The sequence below is a fragment of the Drosophila sechellia genome, chromosome 3L, assembly GCF_004382195.2.
Source record: "Drosophila sechellia strain sech25 chromosome 3L, ASM438219v1, whole genome shotgun sequence".
NCBI lineage: Eukaryota > Metazoa > Arthropoda > Insecta > Diptera > Drosophilidae > Drosophila > Drosophila sechellia.
The window spans coordinates 12,456,925-12,483,284 of NC_045951.1; the positions used below are offsets into that span (position 1 = coordinate 12,456,925).

The window sequence follows — 26,360 nt, forward strand, 5'->3', positions numbered from 1 at the left end:
TCAAACTTAAGCCACACCTAATCCACTCGAAATTAATACTAATTTATATTATTTTATTAACTACTTCCCATTCAAATTGTTTATTAAATAAATAAACCAAAGAAACCACCTGTTTATTCAACCACAATCCAATTCCACAACCTGTTCCGTTTCCACTTCTTCCATTTGTGACTCGGCAATATTTATGCGGTGTAGATAGTCCCCAATCATATGTTTATAGTTGTGGTATTAGGGAATGAATTAAAAACAAATATTTAATAGGATTAGCATCAGTGGTTAATAAACAAGCATGTTGCGAGACCTCATAACGTGGGTGCTGAACACGTATCTGGGAAAGTATCTGGAGAACTTGAATTCCGCCCAATTGTCGGTGGCACTGCTCTCGGGTACTGTGATATAATTGTTTATCTTTATTCCGCATCGCATAAACAATATATTTTCCCGCAGGCGAAGTTGAGCTCGAGAACATACCCATACGCAAAGATGCCCTCCGCTCGTTCAATTTGCCGGTCGAAGTCACCGCCGGCAGCATCCGCAAAATCAAGCTCCAGATTCCGGTCCGTCAGTTCAGGACATCGCCATGGTGCATCTCCATCGAGGGCCTGTTCTGCATCATCTGTCCGAAGAACCTGGACAACTGGGACTACGAGAAGGAGAAGTTGCAGGATCTGGAGTACAAGCTGGCCGTGCTGGACACCGCTGAAGCGGGCTGGCGTTCCGAAAAGGGCAAGCAAATGGAGTCCTACTACTTCTCGTCCTACAATAACTGGCTGAAGTACGGCACCAACATGGCCACCAACATCATTGACAACATTGAACTCAAGATATCCGATGTGCACTTTCGGTTCGAGGACATCGTGGACACCGGCAAGAGCAAGATATGCACGGGCATCAAGATCGGATCTCTGACCGCCCAGAGCTGCGACTGTGATTGGACCAATGGGTCCTACAAAATGAACAACAACGAAATGAACTACAAGCTGGTGGAGCTCAAAGAGCTCTCGGTCTACTGGGATCTGTTGCACGAGGACATCAAATGTCAGTCGTACTCTAACCAGGAGATTCTCGAAAAAATGCACTCCACCTGCGAACTCAGGTCCCACAATTTCATCATCAAACCCATTTGTGCAACGGCCAGGTGGAAGCGTGATAAATGCCAGCAGGTGATACGTACCAAAGACAAACCCAGGGTTTCCTGTGAACTCCTGGTTCCCGAGGTGGTTATAGACATATCTAAGGTAACTAAGCCCAACTTAAAGCCACAAATAACATTCAAATGAGACGTAATTTACTGAGGTCCAAAGTTCATCAGCGTTAGGTACATATTTCGATTGCTTTTTAAGCGATTATCGAACAATACATTTTATTCGTGAATGAATATTATTTGTTCTTTATTAATCACCAACAAATTGGCTTATTTCTATCTAGCCAAGCCCTAAAATGAACTTGTACCCCAATAAACACAGTTGTACTTCCCATGACGCAGTTGTTATCAACATATTTTGTATGCTTATTACTTGTTCTGCTAAATTATTTGAATATTTCCAGGTCCAGCGACTGCAAATGTTAGATAAGCTCTCAGAAATCCGTCAGGTTAAGGAAGTTCGACAATACAGGCTAAAGCGACCCACATTCACCGTAGAAAGTAATCCAATCGCTTGGTGGAAATACGCCACCATATGCCATGGATTTGACTTTAAGAAAAATGAGGAAAAGTGGTTAATACTCAAGGAAAACCTTCGTTACATGCTACTCTACAAATCAATTATATTAAATCCCAACGAAAATTTATCCGCTGCAGATAAGGAATTCAAAGCCTACATCGAAAGCGATAGAAAGATCTCGGATTTAACCATAATGAGAAGGATATGCTTTGAAAAAGTGTTTACGAAAGGTTTCGCCTTTGAATCACAGAACGAGCAGGGCAAGAATATGCTCTTTCATTGGTTTCCAAACTGGATGGGTTGGTATGCGAACAGTCCCAGTACCCCAAATATTGAACAGGATGAATCGCTGAAACACTTGGAAGATGATATTCTCGTTGCGTTGGAGAACTCACTTCAGAACTCTACCGACTTAAAAAGCGATGCTGTTTTCGGACACTTTTCAATCAAGCTTCTCAAGGGACTGGTAATCCTGCAGACCGAAGAGAAGTTAAATGATGGCAAAAACAAGTCTATGGAAATGCAATTCAACAACTTCTCCGCCTACCTCCAGTTGAGCCCACAGTTAACTTCTTACACTGTGGGCATATCCTTGCAAGAAGTATACCTAATAGACAAGACCAGTAGTGATACGATGCACAATTACTTAATTAAGCCACAAACAGGGAATACAGCGACGCCAAATCAAATAGTAAAGAATGGTGCTCTCCAGGAGGATATCCTGTTTCAATTACAATACGAAAATTGCAATCACTTACGCTTTCAGCTGAACATTAAATCAAAAGGTCTAGATCTTATCTATAATGAGGATGCGATCCAGTGGCTTTTAGATTTTCTGGCCGATTCGAATTCCTTTAAATACTCACCGCGCAATAGAGTCACGAAGAAAACTGACTTTATGAAGAACTGGAATCAAATGTTTAGTGGAAATGAGGTGAGTTAATTATTTAAAACGTTGTTGTGAACCAAAGACTAACTCTTGTTTTTTCTTAGGTAAATCGAAAAATTTGGATGTTCGAAATTGAAATTTTCGCACCACGCATAATATTTTTGGAAAACTACAAAGTTAGCAATTCGTTGATGGTTTTGCTCGATTTCGGAAAACTAGAAATGAGGAAAATGGAGGTTAAGCGAGTTATACCTGTGATAGAGTCGGCTGTATCGGAAAATACAAGCGATGACGATGAAACCTATTTGACTCCATGTTCAACTCCGCCTGCATCGGAAAAAAGTGGTTCGGAATCTCCCACGCTGCTGGAAAATCCAAAAACAGAAAGCTTTCTGAACAAAAACGTTCAACTGGAGTACGTTTTGCACAATAAGATTTACGATAAATATTTGATCAACTTTACAAACCTTCAAGTTCTGGTTTGCAAATACGAAGAACGGTGGCAAGCTTGCTTGAAAACATCGTCGAATTTCCATCTGATTGATAAATTTAATATAAACCTTACACTCGAGCAAAGAAATATCTTCACCGTCGATCCGGAGTATCCTTCATTTATGCTCTTCGGCACCTGCCCAACGATATTAATCCACGGCAACGAGGAACTCATAAACAATTGTTGTAACATTATGAAACCCATTATAAAGGCTTCAAAGGAAATGGAGAACATTTACAGAGGCGGCAACACGATTTACCCAAGCGAGAGAATCAAAAACCTTGCGGAAGACGATAGGAGCCGAGTTGTCATAGAGTTTGTAATGGATCAACTGGTGATCGAGATGCAATCGACAGAAAGGAGCATTGCCGAGCTCCAAATTATTGGGGCACGAGCTGGCCTAACAAAAGAACCGCATGAGACGAATATTTCCATGTCGGTTCACGGATTACTCCTCGTAGATGCCATTCAATCTTTCGGTCCAGATTTTGAACTTTTGGTGGCTAGTCATCGTCATGTTGGGTAAGTGTACAACCTGGAAAATACATGCGAAATGCTTGATAGAATGCTTTTCTTTTGGCCACTAAGCTTGATAAAGATCTTTATTTACATTTTTTTTAGAGAAACAATTATGATAATTGAATATTTTTGTTTGAATGCATGTGTTGTTTGTGCCTTGCACATTTAAGTGTGAAATTTTTAATGGTTTCGAAACATTTATGCATTTTATAGAATGGATAGTTTATCTGGCAGCCTTAAACATAGTGCAATTGTTTCGCCAACTTCGCCTGGATCGCCAAATTTTTTTGATAGGGCTACTAGTCCGCACATGATCACAAAAGCAGTTCAAAATATTAAAATGGGTATGTACAATGTGAGGAGAGGAAACGTTTTTCATTTCTATTGCGCGCTAACTGCATACTAACAATCCCAGTTTGCTATTAATAAGCCATGATATAAGGTAATTTATAATAATAAATTTGATTATCAACATATTTAGGAGATAGATCCACAGAATTCTGCGAAGATGAGGACTCCACAGCGCTCATCTCGGTTGACATTAAAATTGTTCCGCCCAACGAAAGCAATTCAATGCAACTTCACACTACGAGCATCACATTCAACAGTTTGGACATAATTGGTATGTCTAATGCACAATATTTTAATCTTTAAAAATATATAACTATTACAAACCTTTTTATTTCAGCCAATCAGGATACTATTATTGAAATTCTAAACTTCGCTAAAAGGACGCTTCTGGCGCAAAATATCTTTCCAAGCGAAAGCCATGAACCGCCAAAGGAAGCAACTGAAGCACCAGTTGATGTGGTTGACCAAGTCGATCATAAGAATCACAACGAAATATTCTTTGATTTCTTCCGGCTAAATATTCTGCTATTGTACACCATCAAGAGGGACAAATTTAATGTGGGTCGAAAAGTTGGAACTGTTACGCTCACGGAAGCTAAAATCAATGCATCCTTTCAATCGGACCTATCTATTATTGGATCCCTTGGTGGAATACAAGTTATAGACATCACCTCCGAGGCCTTTTGCCATCCGAGAATACTTTCTGTTGGCCGAGATCAAATTTTAAGAGCTTCGGACACAAATAAGCAAACCGTTCTTAGTCAACTTTCGAATGAAATATACTCAAATAATTACAACGAAGAAACGAAGAGCGACGAAAGTGATGCTATAAGTTTTCAAAGTCACTGGAGTGACAAGACTACTTGCACTTTCCAAATGCGAATGGCTTCGGCTTCGTATACCCACTGTCCCAGGTTTTTGCGCGATGTAAATGCTTGCATTACGTATTTTAAAAGGAGCTTGCGGTGAGTAATAAACTTTAGATTTTTTAAAATCTAAAAAATAAAAAATTTTTTAAAATTTTTTATATCTTATGCGCTATTAATATTTACAGAGAATTTGCCACCTCCATTGGTAATAAAGCTACCGATATGGCCAAGGAGTTTGTGCAACAGGTTAGGGCAGTCGAGCAAATCGGACCAGTTTACCCGCAACGAAATCGCCAGGACAATTGGTAAAATATAAAATAAACTGAAAATTAACTACATTTTAAACCTAAATTGTTATTTTTCAGGCTTGATATAATAATTAGTAGTCCCATAATTATTCTGCCCATTTCCAACACAAGTACGAATGTTTTGATAGCCAATTTGGGAAAGATCAGTTGCTCCAATGCCGTCAAATGCGATTCGGATGAGTTTAATGAATCCTATACGATTGAGATTAAAAACACATACGTATACTCCTTGAACATTGATGAAGGGGAGTATAGTTTCAATGCTCACCCTGCCAAAAATAAGGATGCAATTCCCATTCTGCACGACACAGCGATTACTTTACAACTTTATGCCGGATATAGTGACGATAATGATGGAGACAAACAACTTAATAGGTTCTCAGTAAGTAGTAATTAAAATAGTTTATATGCGTATCAATTTAAATACATTAATTTCACTCAATCGCAGATAAAAGGAAGTATGGTTGAGGCGCTTAAAGTATCACTAAACCGGAAACAATATGAGTTACTTTTGGAATCCATTCGGTACGCAACTAATTTCTCAAATGACGTTCTAAATGAATCGGACGAACTGGATCAAAACGGAGATATTGAACCAACTGCGAATATTGATGGCGAATCCATTATCAGCACAACTATTCAGTTCTCAGTTCCCGTATTTCAAATCAACCTGCAGAATGAATATCACAATGATTTGATAAATTTAACATTTAAAGACTTTAATGTAAAACATGTTTCGAAAGGATTTGACAAGGATATGGAAGTCGTGTTAAAGTCTGTGCTAATGGAGGATCTAAAGTCGGACCTAACATCACCGTTTAGAAATATGGTGACCTCTGTGGACCTCGAACAGAAGATAAAGAAAAATGAAATGACATCCTCTTCGTGTCCTGACCTACCAAGCTATTGTAACTCACTGAAAAGCCGATCCAGCTCCGTTCCGTCCTGCTTCTACAACCACATGCAGATTAAAGTCTTTGGCGGAGACAAAAAGTATACATCTTACAACAAAAATGAGTTGGGCAAAAAGAAGGAGAGTCAAACGTTAGTTATTTACAAATCACATACCGGACGATCTGCGCAAAATGGTAAACTGGAGCAAACAAGTTCTATTCAGTTTAATTGCTTGAATTTGGCCATTTGCGTTGAACGCTGGTATACTATATTCGACTTCTTTGGTCTGGTTTCCGTGGACAACGTCAATGAAAAGTACCCCGAAGAGATGAAACTGGTTGAAAAACGTGAGTGTTTTTGGGAAACTTAACTATAACTAACAAATATCATTTCTTTTAGATATTGACAAAGTTTGTAGTAAGCTGAAGGTGTCTATAAGGAGCTTCAACTTTACATTGATTCGCAATGAGTCGCTCTTGTCCAGAGTAAATGTGTCGAATGCGGTTTTCATGATTCTTCAGGATCCCTTCTCCAAAATCGTTGAAGGCTGCTTGGGATCTGTGTCAGTTAATGATCTAACCAAATATGGAAACATTTATAAGCAGAAGTTTCTTACTAGTGGCACGGAAGCGTTGAACTTTGTATATAAAAAGTAAGGCTAAGTTAAACCCCAGATTTGAATACTACTATATTGTTTTCTTTGCCTTGTTAATAGAAAACTTGTCGACCTGGATGCTTTGAAGACTTTGGACACCGACTCAACCCTGCGAATTAACATGTCTGCAGTGCATTATATACACACAAAACGTTTTTCAACCGAGTTACATGTTTTCGTTAAGGATCTGCTGCAATTGCAAACGGTAATATCCAGACATTCTTCAATGTTCTTTATCCTTTTAATCGCTTTTTTTTTATTTGTTCAGCCTGTTATTAGAAAATTAAAGAAACATGGCAGTGAACAGAATATGCGGCCATCGAAAATGAAGCTAGTTATTCAAGCTGATTCTCCAGTTATAGTGCTTCCATCATCCTATAACAGAAATGAAGTAATAATCGCATACCTTGGCCAGTTCTCTCTGAAAAATAGTTTCCACTTTGCCAGTGACAACAATATAATAAGCAAAATGAGTGCAACGCCAAGTAAAGATGAAATCTTGGATGTAATGCGAATTGACCTGGTCAATATAAACCTATTCTCCGGCGAAAGAAGCTCCATGAAAGCTAAAGCTGATCAGGAGAAAGATCGAATTATAATCGCTGATATGAACTTCCTACGATTGGGTCAGCCGTTCTTCAATGAGTCATGCTTCCTTCATCTGCAGTTGGAGAGAAACCTTTCGGCAGATGCTCAGCGTGTCTGTCCAGACATCAGTGTTCAAGGAACCTTCTCCAAATTGAGTGGCATCATCAATATTCAGCAATACAAACTGATTCGAAGTTTTCTGAACAACAATATTGGAGAACAAACCGATGATATTTACATGAACTACCACAATAACAGTTGCACATCCATCGAAAGACTATCAACCATTAACCTAATGCCAAAAAATGAAGTTTCTAAGATAGTGTCCATTCTAATTTCGATTCGAATTTTACTGGAAGATGTGTCACTGCTTCTGGCTTTAAATACTTCGCAAAGTGCTGCCATAGAACCTTTGGCGTGTATCCACTTTTTGAAATCCACTCTGGAAATCGACTTGTTCAGCGACGGCTCACAGGATATAGACTTAATATCGAGCAATATTCTTATTGTTGACGAGAGAAACGAAAGCGACAAGAGCAACGAAAATGTGTTTAAAAACATATTGGAGCCATCCAAAAAGGAGGTGCGAATCGAGAATTCCGTGCAGGTTGAAGTCCATTGCAGGAAAAAATCCAATTTTTCCAAGTACACAATAATGCTCAACAACATGAGAGTGTTTGCTCTACTCAGTTTTCTGGATCAATTGAAGTCATATTTGCAAGAAGATTCACCGGCACCTGTGGTAAATAGTGCGGCAAATCAGATTGCTCAAAAGCCTCAGATGGACACCAGTATTTCCACGGAATATGTTGTAAATATTACAGATTCGGAGATTATATTCGCCGAGGAATGCAGTCGCTTGGACTCAAACGCAATCATTTTGAAAAGTACAACTGTCATTTGTTATAAACCAAATAGCAACATTGTGCCTCTGTCCTTGGACATTAACCACTTGGAAATATTTTCCTGCACCCTGGACGCCGAAGAGGAGAGTGCTTTGTCCATAATCGATCCTTTTACGTTGATTATAGAACTACGCAGTAATTGCTTGAACATACTAATTCAGAAACACTTGAACATTCGGCTTTCCTATGTTGATGTTAAATTATTTTCGAGAATGGCGCGACTACTGCCCACACAAACATCCAGATCGAAGAACGTTATATCAAAGGCTGATTCGGATCTGGAGAAGGTGGCTCCGCTTGTGGCAATGGGCTTCGAGATATCCGACTGTCTGTACGCCATGCAGATAAATAATTGGAGAATCAACGATGCCGCCATTTGGCTGTCCCAGCAAAAACAGAACACCTACCGAAATCCCGCCCTGGAAATGAAAACCGCTGTGGTGGACGCCAGTCTCATATCGGTGTTCATAATCGACGATTGCATGGATGCAGATGTGCCACTGCTGGAGGTTTCGCTCTCGAAGTTCCTGCTCAACTTTACTTTCCAAACGCAGGATCCCAATCCCAAGGAGACAAATATTCGGCACTATAGCTTGGGTAACATCGACACAGAAGTGTCCGTGAACTATTATAATCGTCGTCTGAGTGGATGGGAACCAGTGGCAGAGACGTGGGAGTCCAATTTGAACTGGAAGTACACCAAGGGTCATCTGGATAACAAGAAACGCTTTGAGATTGGAATTTCCAGCAAGCAGATGCTCAAGTTGAATGTGACATCCACGTTTATCGAACTGTTTCACATGGTTCTGAAGAACTGGACAAACGATTTCAATGACAATGGAGCCAAGAACTTTAGGCAACGTTCTCCTTTTATTCCGTTCGCGCTCCAAAATCTCAGCGGAACACCTTTGCTTTTTAAACCGATTTATGCTACACTTGGGGATTTGACGCGTTCCGACTTACAGCAGGTGGAATTGATCAAGAACTGGTACTCCGTGCAGCCCAACGAGACGAAAACATTCGATTTTAGCCAGAAAAGCAAACTTAGACACGTGCACTCTCACCAATTGAATCTGCACCAGATTTTCGTACAGATCCACGGCTGGACATTGATTGGACCCATATCGGTGGACAAAGTGGGTATGTTTTTCCGCACCACAAAATTGGACTCGCAGTTTTTGACGAAAAGCCGGATAGTCTTCGATATATCATTGATTGGATCTGCCCAGAAGCTCATCAAAGTCAAGTCCTCGTTGGGCGTGATAAACAAATTGGATCGGAATGTATTCCTTAAAATGACCTTGAAGGGCACGCACAGCGATGGATTGAGTTCAATAAGTGTAATAAAGCCAAACGATGAACTATCTGTGCCGCTCAAGTTCATCGATGCCTCATTATATGTGGCACATAATACGAGTGAGAGCGATGCCTACGAGGACACTGGCTTCAGCAATGAGGAAATCCTGTGGAAAGCCTGCGGAAAGGATGACACCCGGCAGCTACTCGCTGGCTACGATACCAACAAGAGTATCTTGTACACTTTCGTGAATATAAGCCGGGAAATTTATCACTGTAAGGAACAGAATTTACCGGGTCATAAGATTACGCTTCTGCCACCGCTCAAGATAAACAATATGCTTTGCTGTGACCTTATGTTCAAGATCCACGAGCATGCCACCGGCAGAATAAACTCATCGGAAAGTGTTAATATCTACAACGTTAACATTTGCCAGCCCCTCAACCTGAGCATCACACTGGACAACTTTCAACTGTCGGGCCAACTTAAGATTCCCGTGAGCCACAGGGGCGTTATAGAACCGAAACTGAAATTGTTTGACATTAAGAAGCGGGAACTGCACGTGCGCGTATCCATACAATCGGTGCCAGGCAAGGGAATGGAACTATATATCAGTGCTCCCGTTTGGATAATCAACAAAACAGGGCTTCCACTGATCTACAAACAAGAAGGAACCAGTCATACGGCAGCTGGGCAATTCGAGGAGCACGAAACTGCGCGGCAAGTGGCGCCGCTAATGTTCTCGTTTTCGGATCAGGAAGGATCTCCGGCACTGGTACTGCGATTGGGCAAAGCTTATGGCTCCAACAATATGGTATGCAAAAGTCTAGCTAGATATTATTGTCATTTAATTTTGTATTACTCCTATGATTTTAGTGGTGCAAAAGTTTTAGTACGCACAAGGATTTGGCCGACAGGGATTTGCGTGCGGAAAATACAAAGGGCAGCTATGCGATTGGTATCAGCGTCAGGAGGGGCAGAGGGCTCTATGCTTGTACGACCTTTGTGACTCTGTCTCCCAGATTCCATCTCCACAATCGTAGTGGCTTTAAGCTGGAGTTTATGCAACTCTGCGACATTGTTAACTATGTGAGTTGTAATATTATTATCTAAATTAAGCTTATGTGATACATATTTTTATTTTTAGGACCGTCCCGATCCGCGTAAGATTATATCAGCACCCGTTGATTGCAACTTCGCTTTCCATTGGCCTAACTGGGATCAGGAGCAGATTATTTGCGTACGAATTCCGGAGATCGAGTGCTGCTGTTGGTCAAAGGGAATTCCCATCAAGGATGTCCAGAGCTTGTACATCAATGTGCGAAATGAGTGGGGAGAAATGTTTTTTCTTCGCTTGGAAATCATCTCGAAGGATGCTACTTTTATACTCTTATTCACGGACGCGCGAACTTTACCACCACCGATTCGAATTGACAATTGCTCGGAAGTTGTCATCAATTTCTCACAGCTGAGATCGAAACCCGTATGGATTACGCCAGTTAGACCGCAATCCTCATTATCCTATGTCATGGATGATCCCTTGGGCCAACAGATTTTGTTGATGGAGGCGCCCGGAGGAAACATGATAGAGTTTCCGATCAACAACATAAACAACATTAAGAAAACACTAACGTACACCAACTTCATTTACATCGCATTTCAAGGAACTTTTGAGCGTTCGAATGAGGAGGAAAACACGCACAGGCAGTTGGTTTTGGGCGTACGTGGTAAAAAAGTTGTGATAGTTGAGAAGAACTCGGGCGATCGCTCACAATTGTGGCTAATGAACTCGAATGGTCAATTGGAGCATGAAGGATCCACCCCGCCGATACAAACAAATGATGCGAATGCAGTGCGACTTGTACTCGATCTGGAGAAGGCTCCGAATCCCATGGAGTTCACCAACTTGGTAGTCCGAACACCGAATAAGCAAAGAGTTACAACGCAGACATGGAGATTCGAAAATGGCCGGCTTATGTGTCATGCCAATATGTGCGTGCAGGTAAGGATTTCTTTCAGTTTCATTGATAGCCTTTAATCTAAAATGGTTTACTTTATAGTCTCGATTTGGAGAGAACGGCCTGAAGCCCAACTATGAGGCAGTCGTGGGCAGAACGGAAAATAGGTCAAGTTCGAGTAAACAAATACCGATCGGACAACACATTGTGGCACAGAAACTAAGGCCTGGATCGGGACAGCTGGAGCTATCAACGAAAATGGATGGACCCATATCCACGATCGAAATATGTGATATTAAAATTAAACAAAATTCAGTATTCCTAACACCCGATTTACTATGGATGCATGCTTCGCTGAATAATAGGCAAATTACGGATAAGGGAAAAGTATCATTCGTGCATGAGTATCTGGTAAGTAGGACCATCAAAATATCCAAAGTATAACAAACTAAGAGTTATATCATTTTAGATTAATGTGGAGCTCGTTAAAGGTATCGGTATATCCATCATAGCTCGCAAGCCTTGTGAGGAAATCATGTTTATCAGCCTCGATCACATAAATTGTGATATTGTGCAGAGTGCTTTGGAGAATTCCTTAGATCTGAATATTGCGTATATACAAATCGATAATCAATTGCTGGATGCAGCGAGTCCGATTGCGTTGCACACGCAAACTTCGAATGATCTTGAAGAAACACAAAATGCAGTTGTTCTCAAACTGAAAATGTTACCCTCCCCCAACAAGAACGCAATCATTTTCAAGTACTTAACCCTGGACTTGAAACCCTCAACGGCGAGTCTGGAGGAGAAGCTGATACTTAAAGTGGCTTCATTCCTGGGCTATGGCAAGATCAACCGTCAGAACTTAAGTGTGCAATACCAATTCGAGAACACGGATGATAAGCCTATTCTGCAGGATATGAAGAGATACTATTTTGAAAACTTAAGTATTGGCGCAACTCAGGTAATTTTGTAAAATCTAGATTTAATGGTCTGATACAGCTATATTTCTTTCTTTAAAGGTTCGACTTTCAGCATTCACTTCTTCAAAGTTGCCGGTGGAGTTGCATGAAACCAAGAAGGCACTTGGACTCACTCTTATAAAATTCGAAGATGCCTTGATTGAGCTCGACAGGTATTCGGATAAATTGCACTTTGAGACGATGGACGTTTATCGGAAGGAGCTGAAGAAGCACTACATCAACCAAGTCAAATGGCATGCGGCTGCAATTTTGGGCAGCGTTGATTTCCTTGGAAATCCACTGGGATTTGCCAACGATCTTTCGGAAGGAGTATCCGGACTGATTTTTGAGGGCTCCGTCAAGAGTTTGGTGAAAAATGTTACGCATGGCATATCGAATTCAACGGCGAAGCTAACAGAAACGCTGTCCGACAGCCTGGGAAAAGTTGTGCTGGATGATCACGACAATGAGACGAGGCAACGCATTCTGGAACTGCAGTCCAATACATCCGGCGGTCACCTTGCAGCGGGTCTGAAGGGTCTCGGATTTGGATTGCTGGGCGGAGTAACGAGTATTGTAAGACACACTTACGATGGTGCCACTTCCGATGGCGTTCCTGGCTTTCTCAGTGGATTGGGAAAGGGCTTAGTAGGCACCGTCACCAAACCGATCATTGGAGTACTGGACCTGGCTTCGGAAACAGCCAGTGCCGTTCGTGAAACAAGCCGAGATAGTCACAGAAACGCTCCGGAAAGGAAAAGGCTACCCAGATGTGTTACTGGTGCTCCTGGTGGTCTTTTGCCATTGTATTCCAATCGCCAAAGCAAGGGACAGCAATATCTGTACCTAATCAATCAAAAGAACTTTTCGGAGAAGATAATTTCATATGAACCCAATCTGTGGAGCGACAAGGAGGCCAGATTGCGCTTACTGGTTTCTACAGAATACGTACGAATATTTTCACTAAGCGACGGCAACCCCACCATTATGTTTGAATGCCATGTTAGTGAGATCCTTTCGTGCCATCCAGTGGTAACGAATGCCGGCACAACGCCATCTACGAGCAGCAGGGGGTCGACCAGTCACTACATCGAGATATCGACCAATCTTCCAAAGATTACCAGGCCCAGGATACGGTGTCGTTCCGAGGAATGTGCTGAGACAGCATCAAGATGCGTAAGTAGATATCATTATGAAACATATGATTATTTCTTTTGATCTTAGCTACACGATTTCGTAATGATTTTGATTGCTTCATAAATTGTCTTTCAAAACAATAATACTATTAATAATGAAGCAGACTTTGTTTATCATATAATTTATTACCTTTTACAAATTTGGAAATGATTATCACATATATTCCATACTTGTTTTTTTTTAGATAAACTACGCTAAAAGTGTCTTTGATGAACGTGAACATGCCGTTTTATAAAATGCAATAAGTCGGTTCGTGATAATAAACAAAAACCTTTTGACAACAAATGTTACATTTTATTTTCTTTGGCAATAAGTGCTATTTTAATTTCAAGTAGTAAGTAAAATAACCATCTAAGAAATAATGAACCCACATACTATGGTGTGATATAAATCAAGGATCAAAAAGCGATCGACACGGAATACTATAAACAGATATTACGGATTCATTGTAGGATAAAATGACCGCCGTGTAAATATTGTGTAGATATATTATTTGTCATGACGGGCATTAATACATTAAAAAAGAATGTTTGTAAAGTTAGTAACATTAATAAATATGGTATTTAATAATCGGCATTCTTGTAATGCTCCTTACGAAACGCTGAGAGTTTTAGTCGTTGCATTTGGAGAGCTTGTTCGGTTTCGAGTACTTTAACATGGATTTCCATTTCCATCGTTTTAATCTGTGATGGCGTTAGCTTCGCAAGTTCTATTTCACTCTGCTGCTCCAGCTGGGAGTTGCAATCCTTAACGGTGGCGACCAGAGTTCCTGTTGCCTGCGTTACGCTTCGCGAGGCTTTCGTGAGGTCGGATAACTTTTGACTATTACGTTCAGCCTTGACTTTGCTCGCAATAACCATTTGGGTCGTGCAGGCAGCAATTTCCTGGGCAGCCACAATGAGTTCAAAGTTCTTTCCAGATTCACTTTCAATAGCCTTGTTTGCAGCTTCCACCAGATAGTTGGCTGCCTTCGCCACACTTTTCGAGGCGGATATCAAACCATCTGACCACTGACTGTTCCGCCTATAAAACTCATTAGCACTCGCATTTCCTGAAAGAGTAAATACTAGTTAGTAACTTCTTTGAATTCTAAGATATTGATAGCTACCTTTTTGGGAAGCCACGATTTCGTGTTGCAGGAGACGAGATTTTTGGATTAGAGCTTTGACACATTCCATCAAGGTGGTACACGCATCCACTATTTTTCCGTTTACCTCTAAATTGGTTTGGTTGTCCTTCTCTCGAGCCTTTGCAAGTAGATCGGTAATTTTGGAGGCTGCATCATCAATAGCAGCGTCCATCTCGCGAAGCTCGATTTCGAGCAGCTTATCCAAATCAATCTTCTGTTCAAAGGAGGCCTTTATTTTCTCAATCAGCTTTTCAATATCTCTTAGCTTTGTCTGTATATCAGTTATTGTTTTCTGTCTCTCGTGTTCTTTTGTTTCATTATTTAATAAGTATTGGAACAATTGACAGACATCTGTACATAACAAATTTGTTTTTGAGAAAATCTCTGCAAAATAAGTAATATAAAATTAGTTTGCTGTATGTGGTTATGTCTTAAGTGTTATCAACTTACCCTGACCTGTCTCAATTGCAGTGGTTGTTTTGTAGATAACATCACATTGATCGAATAGTTTTATAAATACGTAACCCAGATACATAACATTTTGCATTCCTTCGGTTGAAGCGACATAGTTTATAGCCGATGAGTTATTGAACTTATTCAAAATGGTCTCCATTTCGCGTATTATGTTTGGCACCGCATCCAAAGGCTGTTGTTCCGAGCCACTCAACTTCGAATTGCATATTTCCTTTACAGTTTTGATCACCAATTTTCTGAGTTCACTTAAATCGATACTAACGACTTGGTACGAACTAGTCACCGAATCAAATTGCTGTGTTGCTTGGGTTAGTTTTACCTCAGTAAGCGAGAGTTTGCTTTGCAAATCCTCGATACGCTGACCCGCTGAAGTATTTTCCTGCCTTAGTTGACTTACAATTTCCTTGGTTTGCTGAAGAAAGAAAAGTAGTTTATATAATGTTCTTGATTTAAATTTATTTAATTTACCTGTAATGCACTCTCATTTTGCTCCAGGTTGTTCAAAGTTAGCTGCAATTGAGCATTTTGTGCATCGCTGTTGTTTTTATGCGCTATATCTAACTGCTCTATTTTAGTTAATAGCACTAACTTTTCCGCTTCAAACGCCTTTAAATTGTTTTGAATTTCTAGCGCCTTTAAACTAATTTGCCTTTCCGCGCTGGACAGCTGAAGCTGAACTTCATTGAACTCCTTATCCTTTTGTTCCAAGTTATTAATTATTTCTTGCAATTGAGCGTTCTGAGCCTCACTATTGCTTTTACTTTCCACATTCTGTTGTTCAATCTGAGTTAAGAGCAATGCCTTTTCTGCTTCAAAAGCTCTTAGCATTTTCTCGATTTCCTCGGTCTTTGCATTTATTTGGCTTTCGGCGTTCGACAGTTTTTCCAGGGTGTCATTGAGGTTTCCATTGAGCTCTTCGACTTTAAGGCAATTTAACCTTAGGTTTTCGGAAGTGGAGTTAATATCGAGTTCCTGAATTTGCTTTTGTTTAACCACATCATCGAATTTCTCCTTCATCTCGTTTTTGACTGCTTCAAGATGTGATATTTTCTCCTTGTGCTCTTCGATTTGCTTTTGCAGAGTCAAGTTTGTTTTCTCTTTTTCCTCTACGTTTACTTTAGTTTTGGAAATTTCATTGGTAAGCTCCTTAGTTTCCAACAATAGTTGTGAGTTCACTTGTTTCTCTTTATTCAAGGACTTGTTGCAATCACTTTGCTGGTGTAAAAGTAAATAAATGAATATTAGTATAGGAACTAGAAAATATTGAGTTTTTACATACCTCTCTCAGCAGCTGAATGTGCTCATCCCGAATCTTTGTGTATAGAGTTTTGAGTTTATTAAACTTTTCCGATGATAACTTGTGCTTTTCTTCTTCCTCCATAGCTTTTTCTGAAATTTAAAGTACTTTAATATGACTTCATTAGGTTTCCTAAGCATTTAATTACGTAAAAGAATTGGGTTCTGATTCAGTTGCATCTCAAGATCGTCGTTTTGCATCCGAAAAGTGGCACACATTTCTCTCGCCAAGACCAGATCATTTGACAGCACAGTATTGTTCTGTTGCAACTCCTGAATGTCGTGTCTGTAGCTTTGCTGCAGTGCGTCGAAATTTTTTTGCATAGCGTCCAATTTGAATGACAGTTCCTCAATGCTAGCCTCTTTCTCGCTGATTATGCCCTCCAGCATGCTAAGCTGCTGTTGGGCTTGACTGAAGGCTTCCAGCTCGTGATTGTTGGTATCCACAAGGTCTTCAACAACCGGATCGGGCTCCTGGGGAACGTGGACCACTGGCGGAACATAACTGGTGAAGTCGTTTTGGGACTTGAAGTTAGGACTTGAGTCTGGCAATTCCGGGATTGTTATTAGGTCCTTGAAATACTGAAGCGGTCGCACTTTGTTGTAAAAACTCTTCAACTTTAAAAACAGACCGTGGAACCGATCTCTGTGTCCGGAAACAACGTCGTATGGTACACCATCGTGTAGTTTAAACATTAACCGAACGCTTAAATCGTACAACGCATTGGAATCCTGGATAAGGCAAACTATTGGCGCTAATCTACATTGTCCCTGCGGTGTCATCGACGACATTCTGTACTTTTCCATAGATGAAAATATCGTCAATTGCAACGCAATTATATCCTCCAAGTAGTCAAATATTTCCACACACAGTTGAAAACTGGAATCAAGGGTTTTCTCTTAGTAGTTTGAAAGTAATACATCTCTATTTTTACTTACCAATAATTTAAATCCCTATCGACAGCAATGAAGAGTTCGGTGAACGAAATGTTTAGGGTGCCGGGAAACATTCGATTTTTGTCGTGGAAGTTTAATTTTGTGGCCAAGAGCTTACTATATGCCTGTATACAGCATCCAATGTCGTCCTGCAGCAGGCCCCACATCTTTCCCACCTCCAGTATCATCTTCTTGTGGCTCTGCGAGTGCCGGATGGCGCTTTCATGACCCTCTCGCAGGACCTTGTGCAGCAGATGCGAAAACTTCCAGGCGGTAAATCTGTTCTGCATCAAAGGCTGCCGCGAGATGATCATCCAGAATGTTTTGGCCTCCTTGGCCTTGTGTATCATAATAATAATGGAGCGGGCATGTTTGGTTTTGAGTGGCGCTTCCAGGCCATTTAAAGCTTTGGACACGCTGACGTTCTGAAATTAAATGTTAATATTATAGTTTGTTACCTGGAAGGAAACTCTGTGTTTTTTTTTGTATGAATTTATGATAACAGAAGGTAATCTAAATACTGGATTTCACTTCTTATCGTGTTGAATTTGGGTCGGTAATCAAAAAATTTGAAAGGCCTTTGTGTGCAGATTGAACAATTGATAAAAGTGGATGTAGTCCGCATAGCATTCATTGCAGTTTCTAATTTTCTGGGTCATCCGAAGCGGAGAAACTTGGGATTAGCATGTAGTGGTCTCTTTGGTGTTGCAAATCGTGTGAAAGGCTGATGATATTTCGAGCTGTTCCATATAATCTGGTTCAAGGCTGACTTCTTAAGCGAAATGTTTATGCAAATTTGAGCGGCGCGCCTGTAGTTGTGTGCATAAACATTTAGGTATTTACACTATGCACATGATGTGACAACACCCGTGCGCCTATAATCTGCTGTGGGTATTCTTGGCGGCTTTCTTGGCTTTCCTTTGGGCTTACGTACCAGGTGGTAGAACTCCTTCTCGGCGTGAGTTGCCATTGTTTACTGACAATTCTTGGCGTAGTTGCTGAACAAATTCGAATCATTCGCAGCGCGATATATGTGCATTAGAGCAAAGACAGCAAAGACATTGGAAACGGGAGTTATCTTATCTTATCAACAATGTTGGCCATTGTTTTCGTATTGGCCGCGTTCGTATTCATTCGGATTTCGATCGTGTGCGTGTATGAAACAATGAGTGTAAGAGTAAATTAGTCATATAAACAAATGTTGTTTTCCTTTATCGATAAAAGTTTATAGAGCTGGGCGGTGTTCCGATATGCGGGCTTTACCCTATCGATTAGTTTCGATAGTCATCAACTTATTGCATCACCATTCTGAGCGCGAAAAAAAATGTTTTGCAATTTTTAATTTGTTCCAATAATATCGAAGGATATTTGAAATTAAATACACTTAAATAAATCAATATTTAAATTATAACATCGAACGTTTTAAACAAGACTTCCGATAAGTTGAACATTTTATTTAATTTGATTTTATACGATGGCTTAGAAATTTGTATTCACTGATTTTCTAATAAGAAAGATTTGGTTCGATAGAGTTTATAAATCTGTTACCATATTTTTACTTTAAATAGAAGAACTACAATTTTAATTTGTTTTTAAAGTAATTTAATGTATTTTTGCAATCTTTTGGATTAAATTTGGTATTCCGATTGATCATAGTAATCCAAATGTACATTTTGCTGTGGCCAGAACATCTCGACTGGGTATTGGTTTTGGTTTTGTGGTGGAATATAACGTCGATTGGGATCTGGGACGGCTGTCATCATCAGTTGCGGATGATGATATTGATTGCTATATGGACAAGAGTGCTGTCTGAAAGTAGGGTGCTGTTCTCCGTGAAGAAAATCTGGCTGCAGTGAAAATTCCGGTGGCTGAAAGTTTGAATCCATGCGTGTTATGTTATACTTATTTACGGTGCGTTCATAGAATCCATCTGGAAGCATTCGAATGTTCTCTTTTAGTTGAGGATTGTAGCCATGGTTTCTGGGCTGAGAGGAACTTGGGTCTGGATTATGTACAGGTTCCTGAAATTGATGATAGGATCTATGTTCCGGCTGATACTGTTCCTTCATTTGAAATTGATGCTGCATGGCTGGTGCTGAAGCTGGTAACTTAGTGGTCATCCACTGATCCCGCGGATCTATAAGGAATCCCTCATCGAAGGGAGTGATATTTTGTGGAGCACTCACAGAGATCTGCGGTTGTAGCATATGATCCGGAGGCTTCGTAAATCCTTGATGGAGACTTGGGGGAAGACCCGTGTAGTGATGAGGACAAGAGTTACAGGGCGGCCGTCCACAGGCCTGGAGTAGAATTTCCCTGTTACATGGAGTTGTTGTCTCTATAAGAACTGTGTTATCATTGGCATTTGCCTGGTTTCTGGTCCCAGCACTTTCACAACTACGAAGTTTTCGAGGATGCATTAGGGTCACCGTTTCCAGTGTTTCCACATCAGTCGATGTATTGGGAGCTACTAATCGGGAGTTCGGAGGTGGATCTGTCCAAGTAAAGTCATTAGAATACCCAGAAGCTCCAACTATAGCTGAATTATGCGACCTTTCTTCGTTTTGATGACTATCTCGGTGGCTTTGGTCACTATTATTTATATTACAAGTTCTGTATTCATCTTGTCTGTGCTGATTTTCGTAATACTTATTCAGTTGCTCAGGATATTGGCTGCTAACCGAAATGAATCTTCCGCTTTGCGAATAGTTTGAATCATTTCTTTGAATACGTCTAAGTACTGGGTAAGATGTTTGGGATGGGGATGGTGGATTGTTACTCAAAGAATGTGAACCGCCTGGATAATTTATATTCTGCAGAGTCCTATTTCTCCTTTCAATGGATTGTTCTGCTGTATCCGTTCTAGTAGATGGCGAAGAAGCTAGAACAAATACACCGTTCATCTGACCAACAGAAGAACCGTTCATCTGACCAACAGAAGAATTGCAGTTTCGATTCCTTGTTCTTTTTGTTTTCTGAGTTTGTACTGGAAGGTGTCTTGTAGTCGCTGGTGCCATTTGAAGTTGATTGGTATTGAGTCTCGTGAAGTTTAGACCCAATTTCCTCCTGAAATATGTTTGGATTAAAAATAAGAGATCATAATTGTCAAAAAAGAAGAACACTCACAATTGTTTTGGCTGGGAAATGCCCAATTCTTCCGTGCTGCTCATACGAAAAGGTACTTGCACCATTGGTGGTTTTTCCCTGGAATAAAGGAAGTTTTGGAAATATAAACTATTATTTGTATATTTTTCATACCTTCCTTGGTCCTGTTGTGATATGTTAAGATCATTTAGACGTTGATCGTCGGCAAGGATAAAGGTTATTTGGCTTTGTGTAGAACTAATCGAGCTTTCCTCATTTCGAAGTTGATTTATAATACTTGCATTTATACTGTAGTTCGGAGTTTCGCATTCACGAAAGTTCGCAGTTACAGTCTCTTCTTCTGTTGAGATATCATTGCATCTAACGAGTTCATAGTCATCTGAATCACTTTCACAAGTTTCGTCCTTGAGTACAAGTACGTTTTCCGAACAACTGGGTCTTTCTTTGCAATTTTCCTGTGAATTTGGATGTGATTTTTCATATCTATTTGTTGGGTTTCCTTGGGCGAATTGAAGCATCCAGCATTCTGGAGCTGAATTTGATCGCTGCCTGAAAGATACTTCTAGATTTGTATTGCAACTTTGATCTGTAGTTTGTTTTGGATTAACCTCAGTGTTTTGATGGCTATCTAAATTTATTCTTTGATCCGGGTTTCGTTTCTCACTTTCTTGCGAACTTTCTTTTCGCGTATTTCTTTCAGAAATCAAATGGTCCGAGTTTCTACTGATGTTACTTTCATTTATATTAATGGCACTTTTATTTTGACTTGGTTTCAAAGCTTTTGAGATACTGTTTTTGGATGTGCTTGGAGTTTGTGCTTCTGCCACTTCAGAGACTTCATCATGTTCACAATCTGTGGAGTTCTCTGGAAAAGTTTCGCCTCCAGAACTCATACGATTCTTATGTCGTTGTTTTCGTTTATTTCTTGTTTGATTTCGTGGAATATCTTGATTTTTATTTATATTTTGTTTAACTTCATTTCGTTGGAAAGATTTTTTCGTTTTCGAACTATTCTTTAGAGAACTATGAGATGTTTTTCTAGACGATGGCAGGGATTCGTGGCTGCTTATATTTGAGCTTCTATCTGGAGAAGATTTCTTTGAGCATTTTTCCTTGGTCTTCGATCCTTCTGAAAAACACTCCCTTTCACTGGGATTAACACTTGTGGCAGTATAACTACTATTTGAAACACTCATATCAGAAGATTTTTGTGAACTTTTACTCTTCACACTCTTCGAGGATCTAAATTCGCTATTTGAGGATCTATAGTCGCAATCAGTATTGGTTCTGCTGGAAGTATATGAACAATCATATTGAGGACATTGTTTTGTGGGCAGCTCCATTTCGGTTGATTGACTGTAAGTGGAGATGCGATCCCTAAAGCAAATGTTCTTATTTAAGGAAGACTCTTCGAGTCTTCTATTAGGCTGAACCGATTCTCGTTTCATAAAACCCCGTTTGCCCATTGACATCGGTTTTTCACATGATTCTGATTTTACTTCTTCATATTGTATGGCATCCTTCCTAGATGCAGTTGTAGAAGGTATTCGAGCTTGATGTCCTTGTGCGTGGATACATTGGCAGCAATGTTGGTTGCTTTGCCTATGAGTTTGCCATTTCGGCATTCGACATCCATTCACAAAAAGAGGCTGGCACACTGCACTCGGCATCATAACCCTTGTAAACTTTGGAATAACTCTTCGTATCCTGCACAGACAAATATGTGGTTTTAAAATGGGCGTGGGAACACATACAAAATTAGTTTTCTTATCGGTTTCCTTTGGTTTTTTCAAGTCTCCATCCTTACGATTTGAATCAGCTTCTACTTTTTCTTCCGGCTTTTTCTGACTTTCTCTAGAAACCGATGAAGAATCGGCATTTGATTTTGCCTGAGTTTTAGGAGGCGTACTTTTCTTCTCCTTATTGTTGGTCTCTGATTTAGGTTGCGGTAATATGTTTAAAGAATTCCTTGATGAACTATTCTTAAAACTTCCTAATGATGCTGTCTCTTGTGGATTAGAGGGCTTCGAATTCTCACTTTTATCGTCTTTCTCAGGTTCAATGGGTTCATTTGGGGATGACTGCTTAGAATTTTCCACACCGGCTTCATTTCTTTCCTTCTGAATGCCACTTACATTTGTAGATTTCTCAGCAAAGCAGCGTGATAAGTTTTTCTCTTGACCTTCAGAAGTTTTGCCAGCCAGTTGATTTCTAATTTGTTCGAGGCAGATCAAAACAGGATCGTATTCTTCTTCGATGGTTTGAGTAGATGTTTCGCAGGGCGAAGCTTTATTTCCACGTCTAAATCCTTTTTTCTTTGTGAATGTTATTGCTTTGGTGGATGAACTGCTAGATTGCAGATCTGGATTTGGAAGAGCTGGACGCATTGAGAAGCTTAATGGCCACTCTAGCTTACTATTCTTCTGAAACTTTCCCTCCGGGACAACAGCTTTAAGGATCTGATAGTTGCTATTGCCTTGAAACAACTGCGAACCAAATAGATTCTTCATGCTAATAGGAAAGGGAATATTTACTCGAAAGGGCACATTGCATTCAAACCTATTTACGATTCGCATTTAAACAAAGATTAAGCTAGAAAAGCCCCACTCACCATATACCATCGTCATCTAAGGGCTGTTCAATATTTCCAGCTGTTGATCTTTTAGGCGTCTTTTTCCGTTCTCTTCTACGCTTAGTATTGACTTTAACAAGCGCGTTTTGATTTTGTTCCAAATCTGATTTTGACTTTGGATTTTGCATTACTTGACTTGGCAAGGATTTACTTGTGGATCCAACTTTATTTAAACATGTTTTTCCTTTGAAATCTGAAGATTTAGAAGTCAGTTTTGAATTCCTCATTAGATAATTTACCTGTTATTAAGTTTCGTGTATCTTTGCGCGGAACTTGTCCTTTTGGTTTGCCAAATTTACATGGAGAAGTGCCAACAATCCCTGAAGTTCCTTGGGCTTCTGTCCCGAACTTCCTCATACCCTCTTTCAAATCTGTTCCAACTGATCCACCTAATCTATAGCCATTTCCCTGCATGGCTTTATTTCGTACATAAATGCAAGGATGCGTTTTTTGGCAGCACCAGGTGTGCTGACACCTCTGAAAACCGCCGTTCATTTGATTTAAATTACAAATTCTTGAATTAAAACAATGGCAGAGGGGATGTCCCTTCCTCTGACTATATATTTTATAGAAAAATCTGTAATTTGAACAAAATGGGGCGTTCAGCTCAGATTCCTGATCACTCGTCCGCTAAAGTTTGGAAAACTGTGAATTTAAAATGTGCAAGACCGAAATTCAAGCAGTTGACAAAAAACTCAAATATTAGGCTTTAAAATCAAAACTTTATTCAAAGCATTTCATTAACTCGCCTCAATTTTAAACGGAAGAATTGCACAACTTCCAGTTCAAATTGGTATTTGTAAGGTATCTTAGCTTGAAGAAACATTTATGTTGACTGTTCAAGATAAGTTACGCCCACAAACCTAGAACTTTTCGAAATCTTTAGCGCAGCCAACATCGGGGCATCATGAATCTCATTTGGGCATACCGCTGGCAACAACAACTGGGACAAAATTGTGGAGAATGAGAACACATATTGGACTGGGCTGGTGGACCAGATCTTATGGGCTGTTGTTGCTGACAGGGTAATCGCTGCTGCTGCTGTTTCTGCTGGCAAGGAGGCGGCTTCTTGGGCGGGCAAGGTGGTGCTCTACACGACTGAATCTGCTGACAATGAGCCATTTGCTGCTGTTGTTGCTGCTGCTGAAAAGGAGCCATTTGGCAGGAAAACTGTTGAGGATTCTGCTGGAAGTAGTTATTCTGATTTGGCATCGTTAGTGGCACAGGATACAGACCAAACTGCATCTGTTGCTGTGACGACTGTGCAGCTGATGGCATGGTCCAAATCGTCTCCGACCTGGTGGACTCGATGGTTTGGCACGGAAAGCTAGCCGGCAATGCATGCTGATCCAATTGCGCGTTAAATCCCTGATCCTCTTCGCCGTTTTCCATTGTTTCATTCGGTTGAGCATCGCCCACGTCGTGTTCCTCTGCCAGGACATCCATGAACTGAGTTTCTGGCGCCCAACGTGGGACGTCAGTGGCATTCTGGGATAGCACATGCATCTGTCGCACTCTTGTGCCTCCACACGCACTATTCAACTGCAGTTGCACTTGGGCAATCTGCGCCTGAGCCTCGAGCATTTGCTTCTTTAGCTCCTCGGCCAGCATTTCGGTCAGGCCATAGTTGTTCTCCTCAATGCCTTGCTGTTGCATTTGTTGTTCCATTTGATCACAGGGATTCACTTGCTGAAGCTGCTGACAAGGATACATATTCTGCATCGGCGGCAGAACTTGCTGCTGCATCGACTGCTGCAGATTGTAGGCAAATGCTTTGCTGGACTGCTGCTGCTCCTGACACTTGAGACATCCTTTTGGTTTCGCACTAGGACAGGGTGGATTTCGTCCATAATTTCGTTGCTGTTGCTGGAAGCAAGATTGTGGCTGCTGCAAGCAAGATGGTTGCTGCTGCAAGCAAGATGGTTGCTGCTGCAAGCAAGATGGTTTCTGTTGAAAGCAAGGTTGTTGCTGCTGAGGACAAGATCGTTGCTGTCCAAACCAATTACCATTCTGTTGCTGTGGACAACCCGTGCACTTACTGCACCTCGAAATCGATGGCGGTTCGTTGTTCATGTTATCATCTTCACATTGCAGGCTCAGGAAATGTGCCTCGGTAACCTCGCATGCGGTGACTATTTCCGCTTCACCCATAATTTGCTGTTCCTCATCGCATATGGTCACGATATTTCCGCAATTGGGGACGTTGGATTGGAACCATTGGCAAGTACCAGGACGATGTCGTGTGGGATACTCCCCTCGAAAGCAGGGAATTATCTTCGAGTTCGATGGCTTCGGTTCCGTTTCTGGTATACCTTCAGTGGGCTTTTCTTCCTCTATTATTAAATTGGTTTGCGTTTCCGGTTTTATGTTCTCCTGCGTTTCCGGAATTGAATTATTTGTGTCTTTCACGTCTGTTGGCTTGTTTTCTTCGGTCAAGATCGGAACTCTGGAAGGTATCTTTTCGAACTCTTTTTCTCTGGCCTTGGCAACGGATGCCTCACTAACCAGCTCTGGTATCTTATTGAACTCTTCTTCCCTGCTTTTTGCCTTCACTGTGGGGGATTCATTACGACGTTTAGCCGAGGCCACCATAGACTGACCAGGAGTCTTTGAATTGGGTGCATCTCCGCCCAGCACTGGTTTCACCGGCATACCGGCCTTCAATCGAACCGGTGTCTTGAGCTTACTGTGCGATACCAATGGCACACAATCTGGACTGCCCATCGATCTGCAGACACTGGCCTGGCGGCGACGACGAGGTGTGGGTGGGCAGGAAGATCGGGAACGCACGGCTTCCTGTCCAGACGGTAAACTCTGAGCCAGGGTTCGCAGCAACTGCTGTCCTTCTCGATTGCTGGATTGCTCCGAGCATAAGTTCCTCCTCGGAGGAGGACTCGCATGACGCCAGTAGGGACTGGACCTGGTTGACTTGACTCCGCCATTGGGCATTTCTTCTTTTCCCCAGATACAATTTGTTGTCTCAATTATACAATGCTTCCGTTTAAATTTGTTTTTTGGCGTGACAAAGAATTTTGTAATGTCATTTTTTTGACCAAAACTAAAAAGAGAGTTTTGGTCGACATAAATAGTAAGTTAAATGAACCAAGGAAGTCTTTCTGTTTAAAAGGTTTCTTTATTTCATATTCATATCGTATTATAAGCTGTAAAACACTGATATTAAGATGGTAGCACCTCTTTCAAAACGATGTTTTATCACAACTGATCATTCAATGATTTTA

At 40.7% G+C, this 26,360-nt stretch overlaps 4 protein-coding genes across 5 annotated transcripts; 1 reads left to right on the top strand and 3 right to left on the bottom strand.

The window, feature by feature from the left end:
* Window positions 1-211: 211 nt before the first annotated feature.
* LOC6605486 (vacuolar protein sorting-associated protein 13D) lies at window positions 212-13,834 on the top strand. Its single transcript, XM_032720136.1, has 19 exons — window positions 212-386; window positions 448-1,238; window positions 1,549-2,598; window positions 2,658-3,568; window positions 3,779-3,909; window positions 4,047-4,187; window positions 4,254-4,881; window positions 4,971-5,090; window positions 5,151-5,475; window positions 5,542-6,334; window positions 6,387-6,639; window positions 6,703-6,847; window positions 6,911-10,246; window positions 10,309-10,521; window positions 10,580-11,434; window positions 11,493-11,801; window positions 11,860-12,354; window positions 12,413-13,528; window positions 13,734-13,834. The coding sequence occupies exons 1-19, from the start codon at window positions 290-292 to the stop codon at window positions 13,782-13,784; spliced, it is 11,760 nt and encodes a 3,919-aa protein (XP_032576027.1). The 5' UTR covers window positions 212-289; the 3' UTR covers window positions 13,785-13,834.
* A 185-nt stretch (window positions 13,835-14,019) lies between these two features.
* On the bottom strand, window positions 14,020-18,603 carry LOC6605487 (huntingtin-interacting protein 1-related protein). Its single transcript, XM_032720137.1, has 8 exons — window positions 18,319-18,603; window positions 17,388-17,809; window positions 16,598-17,328; window positions 16,432-16,541; window positions 15,621-16,367; window positions 15,129-15,564; window positions 14,658-15,062; window positions 14,020-14,600 (listed from the first exon to the last, which is right to left on the bottom strand). The coding sequence occupies exons 1-8, from the start codon at window positions 18,352-18,354 to the stop codon at window positions 14,113-14,115; spliced, it is 3,375 nt and encodes a 1,124-aa protein (XP_032576028.1). The 5' UTR covers window positions 18,355-18,603; the 3' UTR covers window positions 14,020-14,112.
* A 398-nt stretch (window positions 18,604-19,001) lies between these two features.
* Window positions 19,002-23,813, bottom strand: LOC6605488. 2 transcript variants are annotated; one of them, XM_032719282.1, is made up of 5 exons: window positions 23,361-23,813; window positions 23,101-23,305; window positions 20,643-23,000; window positions 20,511-20,588; window positions 19,002-20,450 (listed from the first exon to the last, which is right to left on the bottom strand). In XM_032719282.1, the coding sequence occupies exons 1-5, from the start codon at window positions 23,614-23,616 to the stop codon at window positions 19,013-19,015; spliced, it is 4,335 nt and encodes a 1,444-aa protein (XP_032575173.1). In that variant the 5' UTR covers window positions 23,617-23,813; the 3' UTR covers window positions 19,002-19,012. The 2 variants fall into 2 exon arrangements, with proteins under 2 accessions (XP_032575173.1, XP_032575172.1); XM_032719281.1 differs by having other exon boundaries at window positions 20,643-23,048.
* Window positions 23,814-23,863: 50 nt separating this feature from the next.
* On the bottom strand, window positions 23,864-26,154 carry LOC6605489 (RNA polymerase II degradation factor 1). The gene has a single exon (XM_002030286.2). The coding sequence runs from the start codon at window positions 26,068-26,070 to the stop codon at window positions 24,004-24,006; it is 2,067 nt and encodes a 688-aa protein (XP_002030322.1). The 5' UTR covers window positions 26,071-26,154; the 3' UTR covers window positions 23,864-24,003.
* Between the last annotated feature and the right edge of the window lie 206 nt (window positions 26,155-26,360).